This window comes from Podarcis raffonei, chromosome 14, assembly GCF_027172205.1.
Source record: "Podarcis raffonei isolate rPodRaf1 chromosome 14, rPodRaf1.pri, whole genome shotgun sequence".
Classification (NCBI taxonomy): Eukaryota; Metazoa; Chordata; class Lepidosauria; order Squamata; family Lacertidae; genus Podarcis; species Podarcis raffonei.
The window spans coordinates 47,245,909-47,261,215 of NC_070615.1; the positions used below are offsets into that span (position 1 = coordinate 47,245,909).

Sequence of the window (15,307 nt, forward strand, 5' to 3'; positions counted from 1 at the left end):
TTAATATCCTGGCTTGTTCCGAAGCTGGTATCCATAGTTTCTCAGTTTGGAAACAATGGTTTGTTGAAGATTTTCTGGTTTGATGGTTCATACCGTAAAGAGGAAGGTAAAACGACTATCTGTGTGGGCAAAAGACTGACATTTAACTCAAATGCTATCAAATGTGTTTCATTAATCCCAACAAGACTGCCCATTTTATTTCTCCCTCTCTCCCCTTTCCTCTCCACTGCTTCTTTTTTCACCACTAGACTGCACCCAAATTCCATAAGCAGAAAACTCAAGTATGTTAACTTTGCATTTTGGACAAGGAAAGGATTTTGCAGAACTGTGACCTCTTTAGCTGCAGTATGATCGGCGAGGCATTAAAAAATGGGTTTAGAGTATGAGGGTCTATATACTTAGTAAAAGAAAAGAAGAAACGCCACCCTGTATGGTATTAAAAAATTGAAAGCTTTCCTGATATGCTGTCAGAATAAATTATACCAATGAAGTAAATGTTGGACTAGAAATTCAAGAAGCCAAATTCCATACCTGGTGTTGGAGACAGACGGGGAGGTAGATCCCCATAGCTTTCTCTGCAGCCTTCCCCAAACTGGTGCCCTCCAGTATTGTTGTGCTTCTGCCAGCTCAAGCCACCATGTCCAATGATGGGGGTTGTTATCCAGCCACAGCTGGAGGACAGCAGGCTGGGGAAGGCTGGCGTAGGGCTTCCTGAATCGTAGCCATGTTTGAGAAAGGCTCTGCCTCTCTGACTAGCGCTGTCCCATGGAATGCATCTACCTAATGTGACCGCTTCTGGTGTCCCAATTGGCTCAACAGGTTCTCAGCGAGGTGACTGAAGACAACTTAATAGACCTGGGGCCTGGCTCCCCGGCAGTGGTCAGCCCCATGGTTGGAAACACGGCACCGGCATCCACACTTTCGACCCAACTCGCCGGGCTTGGTATGTGTTTGGCCTTTCCAGGGGTGCTGGGAACTGGAGTAGTATGGGGCTAGTCCACAGCACACTCCCCTGGAGATTCTTCCATGTTGCAGGTTCCTGAAGAAGGGCACATGGCTCTGACAAGTACCGTAAATTCCGGCGTATAAGACGACTTTTTAACCCCGGAAAAGAGGTTAAAAAGTTGGGGGTTGTCTTATATGCCAGGTATCTGCCCCACCCCCCACGCCCCGCTGCTGCGGGCTCCGCTCTGCACCAGGAGAGAGCCGCCTGGCGTGGAGCCCACCCACTGCTGCTTCTGAAGCACCGGGCGGCTTTCTCCCGGCGTGGAGCTGCCCAGCATATTAGGCAACTGGGCTTATAAGACGAACCCCCAAATTGCAGCTGCCAATTTGGGGGGTTGTCTAATACGCCCAGTCGCCTAATATGCCAGAATCTACGGTAGTGCTTGCAGTTAAGGGTGGCGTCCCATCTTGTCCTGGAAGCTTATGATGTCCAAATCTGTCCATCTTATAAACAGAGTGGAGTCTACTGCTCTTTTTGCAATCCTGCTCAAATGGGACTGTCTGAGCCAAATTGCAGGTCATGATACGCTGAGTGCTGAGTTAGGCTAAACCCCCTCCCCCTCGCTGCATATACAGTTAAGGCACTTGGCTCCCCCCCAAAAGAATCTTGGGAACTGTAGTTACCCATCACAGGGCTACAGTTTCTAGCATCTTTAACAAACTATAGTTCCCTGGAGTCTTTGGGTGAATCCATGTGCTTGAAATGTATGATGTGGGTGTAACCTCTGTTGCAAAGCGCCCTTGGACATCAGGGGGGTGAGAAAGAATGGGGTGCTTAACCCTTTCCCCTCCACTAACTCCCTTTCCTTTAGGGAAACATGTTGTCTTTTCTCTCTCCCCCTCCTTGCTGAAAAAAAGGGCTTCAGATCTATGTTTGCCACACAAGCTTAGATGTTGGGATTCTGTGAGGAGGTGGAGAGTGAGTTTCAAAGGCAAAGTAGCTGGTGGAGGAAGCATCCCCTCCCCTCCCGCAGCTTCTCTGCTTCACATTCTCCCCTCCAGAGAATGTATAGCAATGGAGACGTAAGTAGCCAATGAGCTAAAGTTTCACAAAGCTGTGCTTCCATGTTCAGCCTGATGCTTCCATCCACTGGAGATGCGTAGCTGTATGTCCAACTCTAGCCTCGGTGGTTGGGAGAGGGTGCTGCAGGTGTGCTTAGAACCAATCTTTGGGACAGAGCAAAATGTTCAAAGCAAAAATTTGCCTTCTTCTGGCTGGCTGTCTCATGTGGCGGCTCTGGCTTTCTCCTGCAGCAAGGATGGGGAATCTCAAGCATGAGGGCCAAAAGCAGCCCCCAAGATACCTCTTATCTGGCCCCTGGGACTCTCACAGGCTGCACCCCTTGCCAGCCCTGTGTTGAAGCCTTCTTCAGTGTTTCTGCTTGGCATGTGTTCTTGGAGCCTAGCAATGGCTCTTTCTTGCCTGAAATGGAGGCTAGAAAGGGGGGTTTGGGTGTAGGAAATAGCCTGCTTTATGCAAAGGTAAAATTCTCATTCATTCCTCTGCCCACTTTTGCCTCTTGCCTCACCCACCACTAGCATGTGATACTCCCCCCCCCCAATAAAAAATTGCTCTAAATTAAATATGGCCCTTGGGTTGAAAAGGGTTGTCCACTCCTGTCCTAAGCCGTATTGTTTCCTTTGTCTGCAGATATAGGCGCAAACAACGTGAGCGGAACGCTCAGCTCCCTCCAGCACCCCAACCCCCGGGATGACTTCGACATGTTCGCACAGACGAGAGGCAGTTCACTGGCTGATCAACGCAAGACGTATGTTGGGCCTGAAGGAGGGAGGTGTGGGGGACTTAGGCGTCTTAAGCCCTCGGAACTGGCTCTTGTAGGCCTGCAGTTCCCCTGTGGGGCACAGGCTCAACACGGTCTGCTCTGCTGCTCTGAGCCAGGCTCCTGTGGGGGCAGAAATTAAGGCCAAGAGGATAATGGCATCGTGGCCAAAGTGAGATTTGGACCAGAGGCTCCCTGTTCCACAGATCAGTCTCTCAACTGCTAAGCTCATGTATTCATTCCTTCAGTGCATTCATTCTGCAGCCCACCTCAAGGGCCCAGAGAGGGTCAACCATGTGTTAGCTGCAGAATTCCCAGTTGCATTGATTTACAATTCTTGCCCTATCCTGGGCCATCCAGAGTCCGTTTTAATAAACGGCCTGAATTGGTCCATTGTACAGTAACCCCGGCATGCCAATAATACAGCAAAGGCTGCAGGTTTTGTGTGTGTGTGTGTGTGTGTGTGTGTGTCAGGGTGACAGCTTTTCCATGTGGAACTGAATGCAGCATCTCCCCCTCACCAACCCATTATTTTGGAAGGCATAGTTAGTGTGCTGTCGCCACTACCCTGAAGGCTGGCTGGCTGAATCCTGGCCTCCAAAGGCCTACCTACCAGAGATGCCCTGGCATTCAGGCTCCAGGGAGGAGATGAGTTATTGTCCTTGGTCCTTTAGCTCTACCCAGTGGCTGACTAATGGGCAGGTCTTCACGTAGTGAACTGCTTCAGTCCTTTTTCTGTGGCGATCCTAGGTTCTGTGAAACCTTTCAACCGTTTCCCCTCCCTGCTCTGATTTCCATCGGCTGTAGGGAATTCAGGAGTGGAGTTGAAATTAATGACAAGAGATCAACCATTTGCGATGCTGCTTCAAGCTTTGTTTGTTTGTGTGTGTGTGTGTGTGTGTGTGTGCGTGCGTGCGTGTGCTAAGCTGTTGAGCTGAAGGACCCTTCGGTGATGGTCAGTGGCTAGTTTTGCAACCTGCACGAGATAAGATTGCACTGTCGACCAGGTTTGCAGCTTGGGATTACTCCTGGATCCGATACTTCTTCTAAACAGGTGGCGTCCAGGATCGCTTTTGACCAGCTTTGGCTGGAGCACCAGCAGCCGTCTCTTCTAGCACAATCTGACCTGGCTTTGGAAACCTTAGGGGTGGGCCATGTCATAGTCGTAGAGCCTATGTTTTATGTGCAGAAGATCCTCAGCTCAATCTTCCGGGAGGAGTGGGAGAGACCTGTGTCTGAAACTCTATAGGGAGCCATTGCCAGTCATTGTAGACAATACTGAACTAGATGGGCAAATGTGGTCAGATCTGGTGTAAGGCCGTTTTCTACACCCCTATGCTTCCTGCGTTAAACTTCCTGCCCTAATTTTATCCTAGCCTAAATGTCTGTAATGTTCTCGTATGTTAGGCTGCCCCAAAGCCGCCCTGGAAACTTCAACCAGTACTGCCAGGGTTTGGGCAGAACATGCTCAGGGACCAGAACATACAACTCATACCATCTTCATTGGTTACCTGTTGGTTTCCAGGCACTGGTATTGACCCTTAAATCTGGTGTGAGAAATCTTTGTACCTCCAGAGGTTTCTGCACTACATTATCCCTGGCCACTGTCCATGCATGCTAGTGCTGATTGGGAGTTGCAGTTCAACAGCACCTGCAATGACAAAGGTTTCCCCACTTGTGATGTATTCATTTGTTATTTGTTTTATTTATTAAATTTATGTACCCATGGGTGGGTCACAATATAAAAACACAAATGTACATAACAGGGTAATAAACAAAAGCAGTAGCTACCCTCACAGTTTAAAAGGCCATAGATTGTTGAATTAGCCAAAGGCCTGGGAGCAGAGGAATATTTTTGCCTGGCACCTAAAATATGTAATGAAGGTGCCAGGTGAGTCTCCTTGGGAAGAGCATTCCACAAACAGGGAGCCACTGCAGAAAAGACCCATTCTCATGTTGCCACCCTCCAGGCCTCTCAAGGAAGGACCTCGGTGATGTTTTCATTGCATTTGCATTTAAAAATGCAGAATTGGACAGCGAGGAGCTTGGGCAAAGCCAATTTTAGAATTCCCTCTCCATCTAGGAGGAGAGACCTGCTTTGTTGATTTTTAGCCCGCAATTTCTTCAGGTGGAAAAAGGCTACTAGCTACAGAGGGAAAGGGAAGGGGACTCTAGAGGGTAAGCACATTTTTATTTTTTAAAAAACCCTTAAAAACAGCCAATGCTTGAAAACGTAGGACCAGCTGCTCAAGCCTGAGGCTGCTGTTTCTTTTTGAAAAGAACAAATGACAAGAGAAACGTATAAATGACTGTGCTTGGGGCTTAATATTTTGCTCCTCGGTGTGCAACTGTTATATGGAGGCACCTGGCAACACTCCTGGGACTTCAATTTATAGATGACATTCCCGATGTCTTCCGTTCTTACTCTTGCATTTGCTGCTTCCTCGGTATTTGCAATGCTCATCTCCCCTCTTCTGTTTCAGCGTGACGTATGAAGACCCCCAGGCTGTTAAAGGACTGGCATCTGCCCTGGATGTTCGGAAACACAACGCAGGAGGGGTAAGTCTCTTCTCTGCCCTGTTGCATTGCAGACTAAGGGGGTTGCTCTCAAGCTTTGCTGAGAGTGTTGAATGCGACTCATGTGTTTCCTTCAGTCCTATCCTGAGATTTTTGTGTGCGTCCAGCTTCAAATTGCAGAAAAGAGCTGTGAAGCACATGTGGTCAGTGGTGCTAAATTGTGTTTTCCTAGAACTGTCTAAGGTTTGAATACTTCATGCTAATTTCTGGAGAGAACTGACAGGTATCTAGCATGATGTTTCTCAAGAAGATTTCCTGTTTTCCCCCAGTTACATGTGTTAGCAGCACACCGAACGCTGACTCAGAAAGCAAGCCTAACTCTTAGATACTCTGGCTTTGTATGGATAAATATAAATTATAACTTGTGGTCGGTGCAGGTAACTGTCTAAAACCTGCTTCTTTCCAGTGATCTGAACTGGGAGCATGAATGGTCTTCACTGAAGACAACCCTCTATTTTTCTTTTTGGTCGGGGCAGTGATTCTCTCCCCATTCACTTCTCTGGATGAGGAATCCCGATCTCTCTGTGGATTCCATCCCACTTGCCTTCCCATCCTTTGGGTGGCAACATTTGTCCTTTGAATTCACCTTCTCATCTTTAGTGTTCTGTCCTCTTGGGAGAGAGCACATACATTGCAGCAGCATTCGACGTGGCCTTCTCCAGGGGTTTCCTTGCACTCTGGGTGCGGGGCATAGCCTTCCTGGAGGGGTCCTGAAGTCTGCGTGTGTGTAGGAGAGAGAAGAGCTGTGGGGCATGATGATAAATGGAGGGAAGCTGCTGCGGAAAAATAGAGGTGAGACTGGCAGAAACTGGACTTCTCCTCGCCAATTTCATCACCTTGCCACAGCAACAGGGGGTCCTATGGGAAGGGTCCCAAGAGGAGAGGGAGGCAGGTGAAGAACATCTCACAGGATGCTCAAAATGTATTTTCTCACTCCTGCCCACCCCAGGCCTATTTGTCACCAGCTGCTCTGTGCCAAGGATCTTGATACTAAGTGGCCTGGGATTCCCACCCCTCCTTAAGCAAATAAAATAAATGTTATATGTAGATAGTGATACAGTGGTATCTCGGGTTACATGCTTCAGGTTACAGACTCCGCTAATCCAGAAATAGTGCTTCAGGTTAAGAACTTTGCTTCAGGATGAGAACAGAAATTGTCCTCCGGCGGCATGGCGGCAGTGGGAGGCCCCATTAGCTAAAGTGGTGCTTCAGGTTAAGAACAGTTTCAGGTTAAGAACAGACCTCCGGAATGAATTAAGTACTTAACCCGAGGTACCACTGTACTTTAGGGATTTTTTCCAATTATTTTTATTAATTTTCCAAATTATTACAAATCCAACCAAATCACTTTAGGGATTTTTATTTAGATAAATAACCTATAAGAATACAATGTATGTTATGAATATCACTACTAGCATACATATAGAAATAATAAGCATAATACTTTTTTCAGAGATTGTTCCATTTATATTTCCTCCAGTATCATATAAGGGTTTGCTTCATCTTGTATTCTCACACTCCAGTAAAATATGTTTTCAGGTTTTGTTTTTGAATCAGGTTAATGTTTCTCGCAGGCGACCTTGGAAGGATATGTATCCTGAAAGGCGGGGTATAAATTATTCTATCAAATCAATGAATGAATAGTAGACAGGTGGAGTCTGGAAGCATTTCTGACTGGCATAGGCTAAGCATATTCTAGAATATAGTAGTCAATGTTCTTCAACCTTTTATTTTTATTTGTACACCAGCCGGGGAGCTTTGTGATCAAGCAGTTTATAAATTTCTGGAAGCAGTGAAAGGCTGGCTGGGAGCCAAAACTAGGCTGAATCCTGATAAGACAGAGATGATGGGTAATTCCTGTGTCTGTGAATTAGGTGTACAATCTGTTTTGGGAGGGGTTGCACTGCCCTTGAAGGAATAGGTTCGTAGTCTGGGAGTGCTTCTGGATTCTGACTTGTCACTGACTTGCCAGGTGGCTTCTGGTGTACTTAAGCTCAACTTATGCTGGTCACCAGCTATGGCCATTCTCAGACCAGGATAGCCTGGCCCCAGTTGCCCATGCTCTAGTGACATCCTGCTTAGACTGCTGCAATGCTCTATTTGTGGGGCTTCCCTTGAAGACAGTCTGGAGGTTGCAGCTAGTGCAGAATGTGGCTGCCAGGTTGGTAAGAGATGCAGCCTGATGGGCCCATGTGTTACTAGTCCCAACAGCTCTGCGCTAAATGCTGGTGGATTGCCAAGCCCAATTCAAGGTGTTCATATTGGCAAGTACCTAAATGAGCAACTCCCCCAGTTTCAACCATCTCGGGCCCTGTGATCATCAGGGGGAGGCCCCTGCTGCTGGTGCCACCTCTGTCACTGACCTGTGAACAAGTCCTTCTCAGCGGCAGTTCCCTGGTTTCTGGAATGCCTTCCCTAGTGAGGTGTTTCTGTTTCTACCCTTATTGACTTTCAGGAAAGATTTAAAAACCTTCCTGCTTATCCAGCAGATTTGGTGGTTGAAATAGACTGGCTATGGCAACCTCGAAATCAGCTACTGATGGTTTATGGTGATTTAGATGGTTTATGAATTGTTTTTAAGCATTTTAAGTTTGTTTCTCCTTTAATTCAAATTGCATTGCCATAACGCTTTGATGCCAGGCTCCTTTGGAAGGAAAGACAGGCTAGAAATGTAATAAATAATAATTCTGAGAAAGCTCGCACCTTGCAGCTGGATCAGCATCCTTCTCTATTAACCTGCGCTCCTGTTTGATTCATGCTTCGGATCCCAGGGCTGCTTGTCTTTCCCCCATCAGTGTAGCTATTATCAGCCTACGGTGTTGTCAGTTCAAAGGGCTCCTCTGAGTTAACCCAACAGGGTCAAAGTATGCAAAGATGTGCATGTTTTCAGACTTCACCCTCCTGCCAAGGTGTCATCTGGCCATTTTGCTCTCCAGTGTGTTCTCAAAGTGTTGGTGAACTGTAGCTCATTGTCGAAACAAAATAAAAAAATTCCTTCCATTAGCACCTTAGAGACCAACTAAGTTTGTTATTGGTATGAGTTTTCGTGTGCATGCACATTTTCTGTCATCAGTGGTTTGTTAGAATATTCAGGAGGATCCCTAACAGATGAGAGAAAATGCATTTCACAAGAATAATTGAAGCCGGTGCAGGGAGTTTACATTGCCTGTTGGTTTGGATAGGGATGCAAGGAGGAACTGCTTCCTGACTTTTCTAGAAATTACCACACGCAGAGTCATTTAAAACATGTATGCTGACCTGTTCATTAACTGGCAGGCCTGTGGAGTCTGGAGGCCTAAAATGATTTTCTTCTGGCATGTTGTTTTTAAATCCTTGCATACGGGATTACAGCCTAAATGTCCCATTGAATTTAGTGGGACTTACTCCTGAAGAGCCATGAATAAGGATTGCACTGTTAAAACCTTAATCTTCCTGGGTTCTGGTCACTTGAGGCAGTGCACAGCACCTTACTGTACCTCCCTGAACAAGCTTGATCTCATGAGATTTTAGAAGCTAAGCAGAGTCATACGTTAGTAATTGGTGGGGAGACCTTAGAACAGCAGTAGCTAACCCTATCTTACTGCTTTTATATTGTAAGTCGCGGTGAGGGCTTGACTCCAGGCTAAAAGGCATGAATTTAGTAATATTAATGTATCTTCATATAAGGACGACTTGACAAGTAGTTTTCACCTGACCAGAAACTCATTTATTTGTCTGAAAAGAGTGTTTGCCTTGGACAGAGGGTCCCAGGTGGGTAACTCAGATAGCCACAAGCTGCCACTTCCTGGGACAGTGTGCACCCGAAGGAGAAAAAGCCCTCGAAATTCTCCAGTACTCTCAGTTCACAGTAGTTTGCTGGCCAGAAAACTGAGATTGTCACTTGGGAGGAGGATGAGACCTCCTTGCAAATCAAATCCACACACACACGCAAAGAAACAAACAAACTCATTTTACCAGCTTGTATGCCTTCACCTATCAGAAAGCAAGGTGTGTTTCAGAAATGATCTACCTTTCCTTCCAAGAAATTTTCTGCTTAAAGATCTGAAAGTTGGTTCGGATTGTTTGTTTTTGTTTTTACTTGCCACAGGTGAGTAATAATTTACAGACCTGGGATGGGTGAAGTGGTACCTGAAGCCTGGAGGTCATGGGCTCGTCTTTAGGAAATGTTGTAATCTCTCCATCTCGCTGTTGCTTTGCCGTCTCCCTGTGCCCCCCCACCCCCAACACACCTTTTGACTTTTTAATGGGAATTTCTGTTCTCAACACAGAGGAGAGGTAAAAGTGGCAGTTCAGACATGGAGCCCATAGACAAGTGGCTAATGACGCAAGGAATGGTGAGGAGGATTTTGCCAGTCGAGTGACGCCCCACCCCCTTGTTGTCCTCACCCCCATCTCCTCCTCTAAATAGCATAACCATCCTCTGTTTACCTGTCACTCATCCTGTTGAAAGAACGCAAATTGGACAGTGCAAGGAGGTGAGTCCCCACCTGTGAAGGGGTGGGGAAGTGGGACTACTAGCCAAGTTTAGGAGACCTGGGGATAGATATTTTTCAACAGGGATGCGTGGCTGCAGCGAAGAAACATGTATGTTACCATGTTTGTTTCCAAAACTCACATGGACCTCTCCAGTTCCTTTCACTGTCCCAATTTAAAAAAGAGAGAAATATATATGTGCAGTATCCACATTTCCTCCAAAACACAAGTTCTGCTCATTAAAATGGGGAGGGTTTGTGTTCGTTTTGCAAAAAATAAAATAAAATAAGTTTAATAGCCTTCCCCTGCAGCACTAAGCAGTATGACCAGAAGCTCAGATCATATTGCACTGTTCAACGCTTCCCTGTATTTTCTCTCGGCAAGAGTTCTGGAGCAGCGGAAACAGAAAGGGTGTATTGTTTTGCAAGAGGCTTCCAAGTAGGTTTCCTGCAAAACAGGGGAGTGTATCTGCTGGACTAAATATGGCTGAACATAAATGCAAATCTGTTGTTGGGGCATCCTCTTATTATTTTTTAAATTTATTTTTAATTTGTTAGATTTATATGCCACCCTTCATCCAAAGATCTCAGGGCGGTTCACAAGATAAAAACACAAGATAAAATCACAAATAAATAGTTAAAATAACAAACAACAAAACAATAGCCCCCCCCAACCATTTAAAAGTCTGTAGAATATTAATCACCCAAAGGCCTCATTGAAGAGCAGAGAGCAGAGCTTCTATGCTGTGCTGCATCTGGGAACTGATGATTGAGCCATTTCCTCTCCCCAGGGAATCTTGGGAAACTGTAGTTGTCTGAGGGGGACTTAAGAGCTCTGCGCCCCAGCACCCTTGCTGCACTACAATTCCCAGAGTTCTTGGGCTGTGATGGGGTGGAGCCATGACAGTCAAAGTCTTATATAGCCATTCTAGTGTAGATATACCCCTTGGGTGATTTTTCTCTTGGTGAAAGCATATTACTAGCTAAGGCTAAATGTAGTCTTTAGGCAGAATGCCTTACGTCCATGGGGACTTGGAATATACTTCCATAATCCCCCCAGCTCCTCAGAAAACATGGCATCCTGGGAGCAAAGTATCCAAGCAGGGTGACAGTTTAATATAGTGAAGACAGAGCCCTTGACCCATCCTGGCAGAGGCCAAATGTGTGTTTTCCTTTAACTCTACAATCCCGATGCCACAGTGGGAGCCAAGCAGGAAAAGCTTTGAAGGACCTTGCACCCTCGCTTATGTTTAATGTTCCCTGAGCTGAGGAGTAAGAAGCAAAGGGTGCCAAGCTGTAACTCTAGAGTGCGGGGAGGGTGTTTGGACTACAGCTCCCATCAGTCCCAAGCAGCATAGCGAGTGGTCAGGGATTTGTATTCCTGCAACATCTAGAGAGCCATGGGTTCTTCATCTCCGCTTTAGAGTTCCCTTTCCTTAGAAGAAGAAGAGGAAGAAGAGTTTGGATTTGATATCCCGCCTGTCACTCCCTTTAAGGAGTCTCAAAGCGGCTAACATTCTCCTTTCCCTTGCTCCCCCACAACAAACACTCTGTGAGGTGAGTGGGGCTGAGAGACTTCAGAGAAGTGTGACTGGCCCAAGGTCACCCAGCAGCTGCATGTGGAGGAGCAGGGAATCAAACCCAGTTCCCCAGATTACGAGACTACCGCTCTTAACCACTACACCACGCTGGCTCTCACTCAGCTGCCTTGCAAGAGATAAAACGTGAGACTGAGTAGGGCTGAGGGCAGGGGAGTGCACCCAACTGAGAGGCAAAACAGAGGATTACAGTGTTCCAGAAGCTTCTGCTGCCTCCCCAAGGAGAGAACAATCACTGTTGGTGAACAACTTAGGAATGAGGGGAGAAACTAGATTCAGTTAGCATTTAAAGGCAAAGCCTAATTTATACTTTTCGAAACAAATGCACAGAGCAAAACGCAGCCGTCCTTCCAAATTTGCACTTTTCCAAATTGCGCAACGCAGTTCTCCAGCCAGGTAATGTGTGCAAAAATGCAGCTACTGTGGTAAAGTGTCCATAAAAAAATGGATGTATTTGTCATAATAACATGGAAAAAAACTGCATTATATTAGGCAACAGTGCTTTGCAAAAAAAAAAAGGGAGCGCAGGAGATGTTTGCACAAACAAGCTGGTGAATTCCAATGAGGGCTTTTAACGAATTGCAAACTGATGTGGTAATGTGGAGAACTGAACTTAAGATCTTAAAGATGATAAACTGAGTGAAACCAAAATTGACAAATTCAGCCATTCAAAGAGGGTATGTGCAACCCTCTGTATCCTGATGCCTCTGGGATAGCTCAGTCGGTAGAGCATGAGACTCTTAAACTGAGGGTTGCGGGTTCAAACTCCACATTGGGCCAAAGATTCCTGCATTGCAGGTTGTGGTCCTTCCAATTCTAGGATTTGATTCTCTATTCTCAAAAGGCGACAGCGCCTCCCTTTTCCTGTCCAGGGAGGTGGGTGGGTGCATGGGAAGATGCGGAAGAAGGAAGCAGAGAGCAATTCCATACCTCATTCCTTCTCTTACAAACATCAGGTGTGTTTAGGGAGTCTGTTTTCCAACTCTCCCCTATTGTCACTCATCCTACAATTGGGTTCTGCTTGGGTGCTGTTCCCAAGGGTCAGAGAAGCCCAGAGTATGTTTTTCTCGCTTTCTCTGCTGCCATTTAAAATTGATGGGGGGGGGGGGAGTACAAAACTCTTCCTGCTGCCCTGCCCATATTTGCTGCTGGCTTGTGTTTGTTCACTTTGGGAAAAAGGATACTGCAGCCTTTGTGTCGGCCATAACAACTGTAGGGGACTGGTTTATTCCCCCTTACAGGGCATTTTAACCTTGTTTGTTTTTAATACGGATGTATTTGGCATCCCTTTAGAATCTAACTAATCCGTAACACAGTTTTCTGTCTGAATTAGTGGTAGCTCTTAACCGTGTCCATTAATAGAGTACGTAACAGAACTGACAAACTGCAGGAGTTACAAGTGGCCTAGTACTGATGGTTCTACTCAGGTATGGCATGGTTTTCTACTGAGGTAAAGCGAAAAAGTTTTTATTTTAATGCTGTCTTCTGTCAGTGTCACCTGAAAGGGGCTAGAGGACCAGAGGGATGCCCCGCTGAATATTGTCTCTTGGGCCAGAAATGTTGCTCAAAATACCCTCTTCTGAAATCAGACTTCGCCAAAGAAATTAAAAAGAATGCATTCCCCTCACCTTTGTAAACTTCAGTTTTTGGTGCCATTTCATTCCACCAAACTATACTAGAATTCACATCCCTGGTTTTATCCCATATGGTGGTTCATTGTAGAACTCACCGCAAACCAGAAGTTGGGAAGCTTAAGCGTAGTTTGCTGTGAGATCTGAACTGGCACACCATGGGTTGCACTTGGCCATGGAGCCAGAATCCAAAACCATTGTGTCAACAGCGGCTTGGCATGATGTCTGAATTGGCAAGCCAAGGTTACGACCAGCAAATATCTGATACTGCATCATGACCCTGTTCTGCAACCCCAGATCTGCACAGGACAATAGCCTTATTAAAGTGGCGGGAGTGCCCTTGCCACATTTCGTTCGAGACAAATTGTTCCCTTTCCAGGGTTGAGCTTGGAGAAAAGCCAGTCCTGTGAGTTTGCAATGCGAGCCAACTCTGCACAGCACTGAGTAGCTGGCAGCCGTGGTGTCTCATACCCACCTCCCTATATCTGGACCATGTTTGGAATTCCTTTAAAGTAGCTGTCAATTAAAATGACAGTGAATGAATGTTTTTTAAAAAACAAAACTTTAGAGGGAATGAGACAACCTGTTGGAAGGATGAGGAGAGTCTCAGGCTTGTAACCAAATCAGTATTAGAATCACTGCTATGTATGCATGTTATTTATATTGTGCAAGCGGGTAGAACCTGGGCTTGCAATCTCTTTTTCTCCTACTTACTCCCACTTGGTTACTTTTTGCACAGCCTTAAGGTGAGGCTGGCACTGTCTTATGAGCTGTTGCTTGCTGGCCCAATGTAGGTCAATATCAGCATATCAGTGCAATGCTTTCTAGAACTTCCCTCTTCAGGTCATGCCAGTTGTCAGAGCCAGTTGACGGAGCCAAATGCTTTTGAAGTTCATCAGGAAAAGCTGGATCCTGCAACATGGATGAATTGTGCAAACAGACAAAATTAGTTTTGGGTACTTGCCATAATTCATGTAGTTCTGCTGCTGCTAGTCAAAGGGGCTGATAACTTAAGAAAAGCCCTGCTGGAGCACACCAATAACCCGTCTAGTCCTGCATCCTGCTCTTACAGATGCCTCTGGCAAGCTCATCAGCAGGACCTGAGCACATCAGCGCTCTCCCCACTAGTGATTCCTACCTAGCAAATGGTTTTCAGAGGCATCCTACCTCTGACAGTTGAGGTAAACCATAGCCATAGCCCTGTCCTCCTTTTCCAAAGCCATCTTAAGTTAGCAGCCCTTGCTACATCTTACGGAAGCAAATTCCACCTGACAGAGCACATCTCCACTCCCAAGCCCAGAAAAGAGAGGTATCTTCTCTTTATTCTCAAGGACTAGAATCTTGCATGCTTTACTTTTTAAATGGCCACGGTTCTACTCTGGAGTGGTGGAATTCACAGAGCCCTGTTTCATGGTTCTCTTAAAGAGAAGTGTTGGGTTGCATGATGAAACATCACATGCTCGGCTACTGCATATTTTGAAACTAAAGTGCCTTTCAAGTGTTACAGTGAAGAGGATGGCTGATCTGCAGTGGAAACGCAGGAAACCTTTGGCCCTTAAATGTTTGGGAGTTATCCATCATCTCCTCTGGGGTTTCCTAACTTGTTCTTCATTGGGTCCATGTTGAAGCTGAGAGCTTATCCAGTCTGACTCTGGTGATCTCAAGCAGCTGTTTTCAAAGCTGTGGGGGGTTTGGGATCCCCATTATTCCTAAAGACCAGCTTTTCCCATTTTCCCTGCAATGTTCAGCCACAAGAGAGTTTTGAGTAGATTTTGGTGAATACTTGTGAGGTCCTACAGGGTGACCAGGATGCTCCAGAGGCCTGGGCACTGTTCTGTTTGAGCTGCCTATGCACCCTGGAACATAGGACCCCAGAATCCTTTGTAGCCCACGGAAGTTCTGTGAGAGAAATGTGGAGGTTTCTTGTCTGCATAGAACATGGACTTCACCAGTCTAGCTCAGCATTGTTTACTGTGAGTGGCAGTGGCTCTCAGGGTCTCAAGCAGGGAGCATTCTCAGCCCTACTGGAGATGCAAGGATTGAACCTGTGCTCTCTGCCACAGAGTTATAGCCTTTTCCGTGGAAAAGGTGCAAAGTTGGAAGTTCCACTTCTCTAAAAGAACCCCTTTGGATATTTTTTAAAAAATCTGACATTGTCCTCTATGGATTTACTCAATTCACATGATATTATTAGCATTATTATTAGGCAGCTCATATTCCAAACTGGTTTCTAAGTGGTTTAT

The 15,307-nt window shown here is 46.1% G+C and overlaps 1 protein-coding gene across 6 annotated transcripts in view; it reads left to right on the forward strand.

Annotated features, from left to right (window-relative positions):
- TOM1L2 (target of myb1 like 2 membrane trafficking protein) overlaps nucleotides 1-15,307 on the forward strand; it is a 46,672-nt gene that overhangs the window by 21,928 nt on the left and 9,437 nt on the right. For 4 of the 6 annotated variants that reach the window (XM_053366194.1, XM_053366196.1, XM_053366195.1 and 1 more), the window contains exons 10-12: nucleotides 820-943; nucleotides 2,657-2,774; nucleotides 5,270-5,345. In XM_053366194.1, coding sequence (XP_053222169.1) covers nucleotides 820-943; nucleotides 2,657-2,774; nucleotides 5,270-5,345 — 318 coding nt within the window. Of the gene's footprint in view, nucleotides 1-819; nucleotides 944-2,656; nucleotides 2,775-5,269; nucleotides 5,346-9,631; nucleotides 9,698-15,307 lie in introns of all 6 variants that reach the window. The other 2 variants (XM_053366191.1, XM_053366192.1) reach the window with 1 other exon arrangement.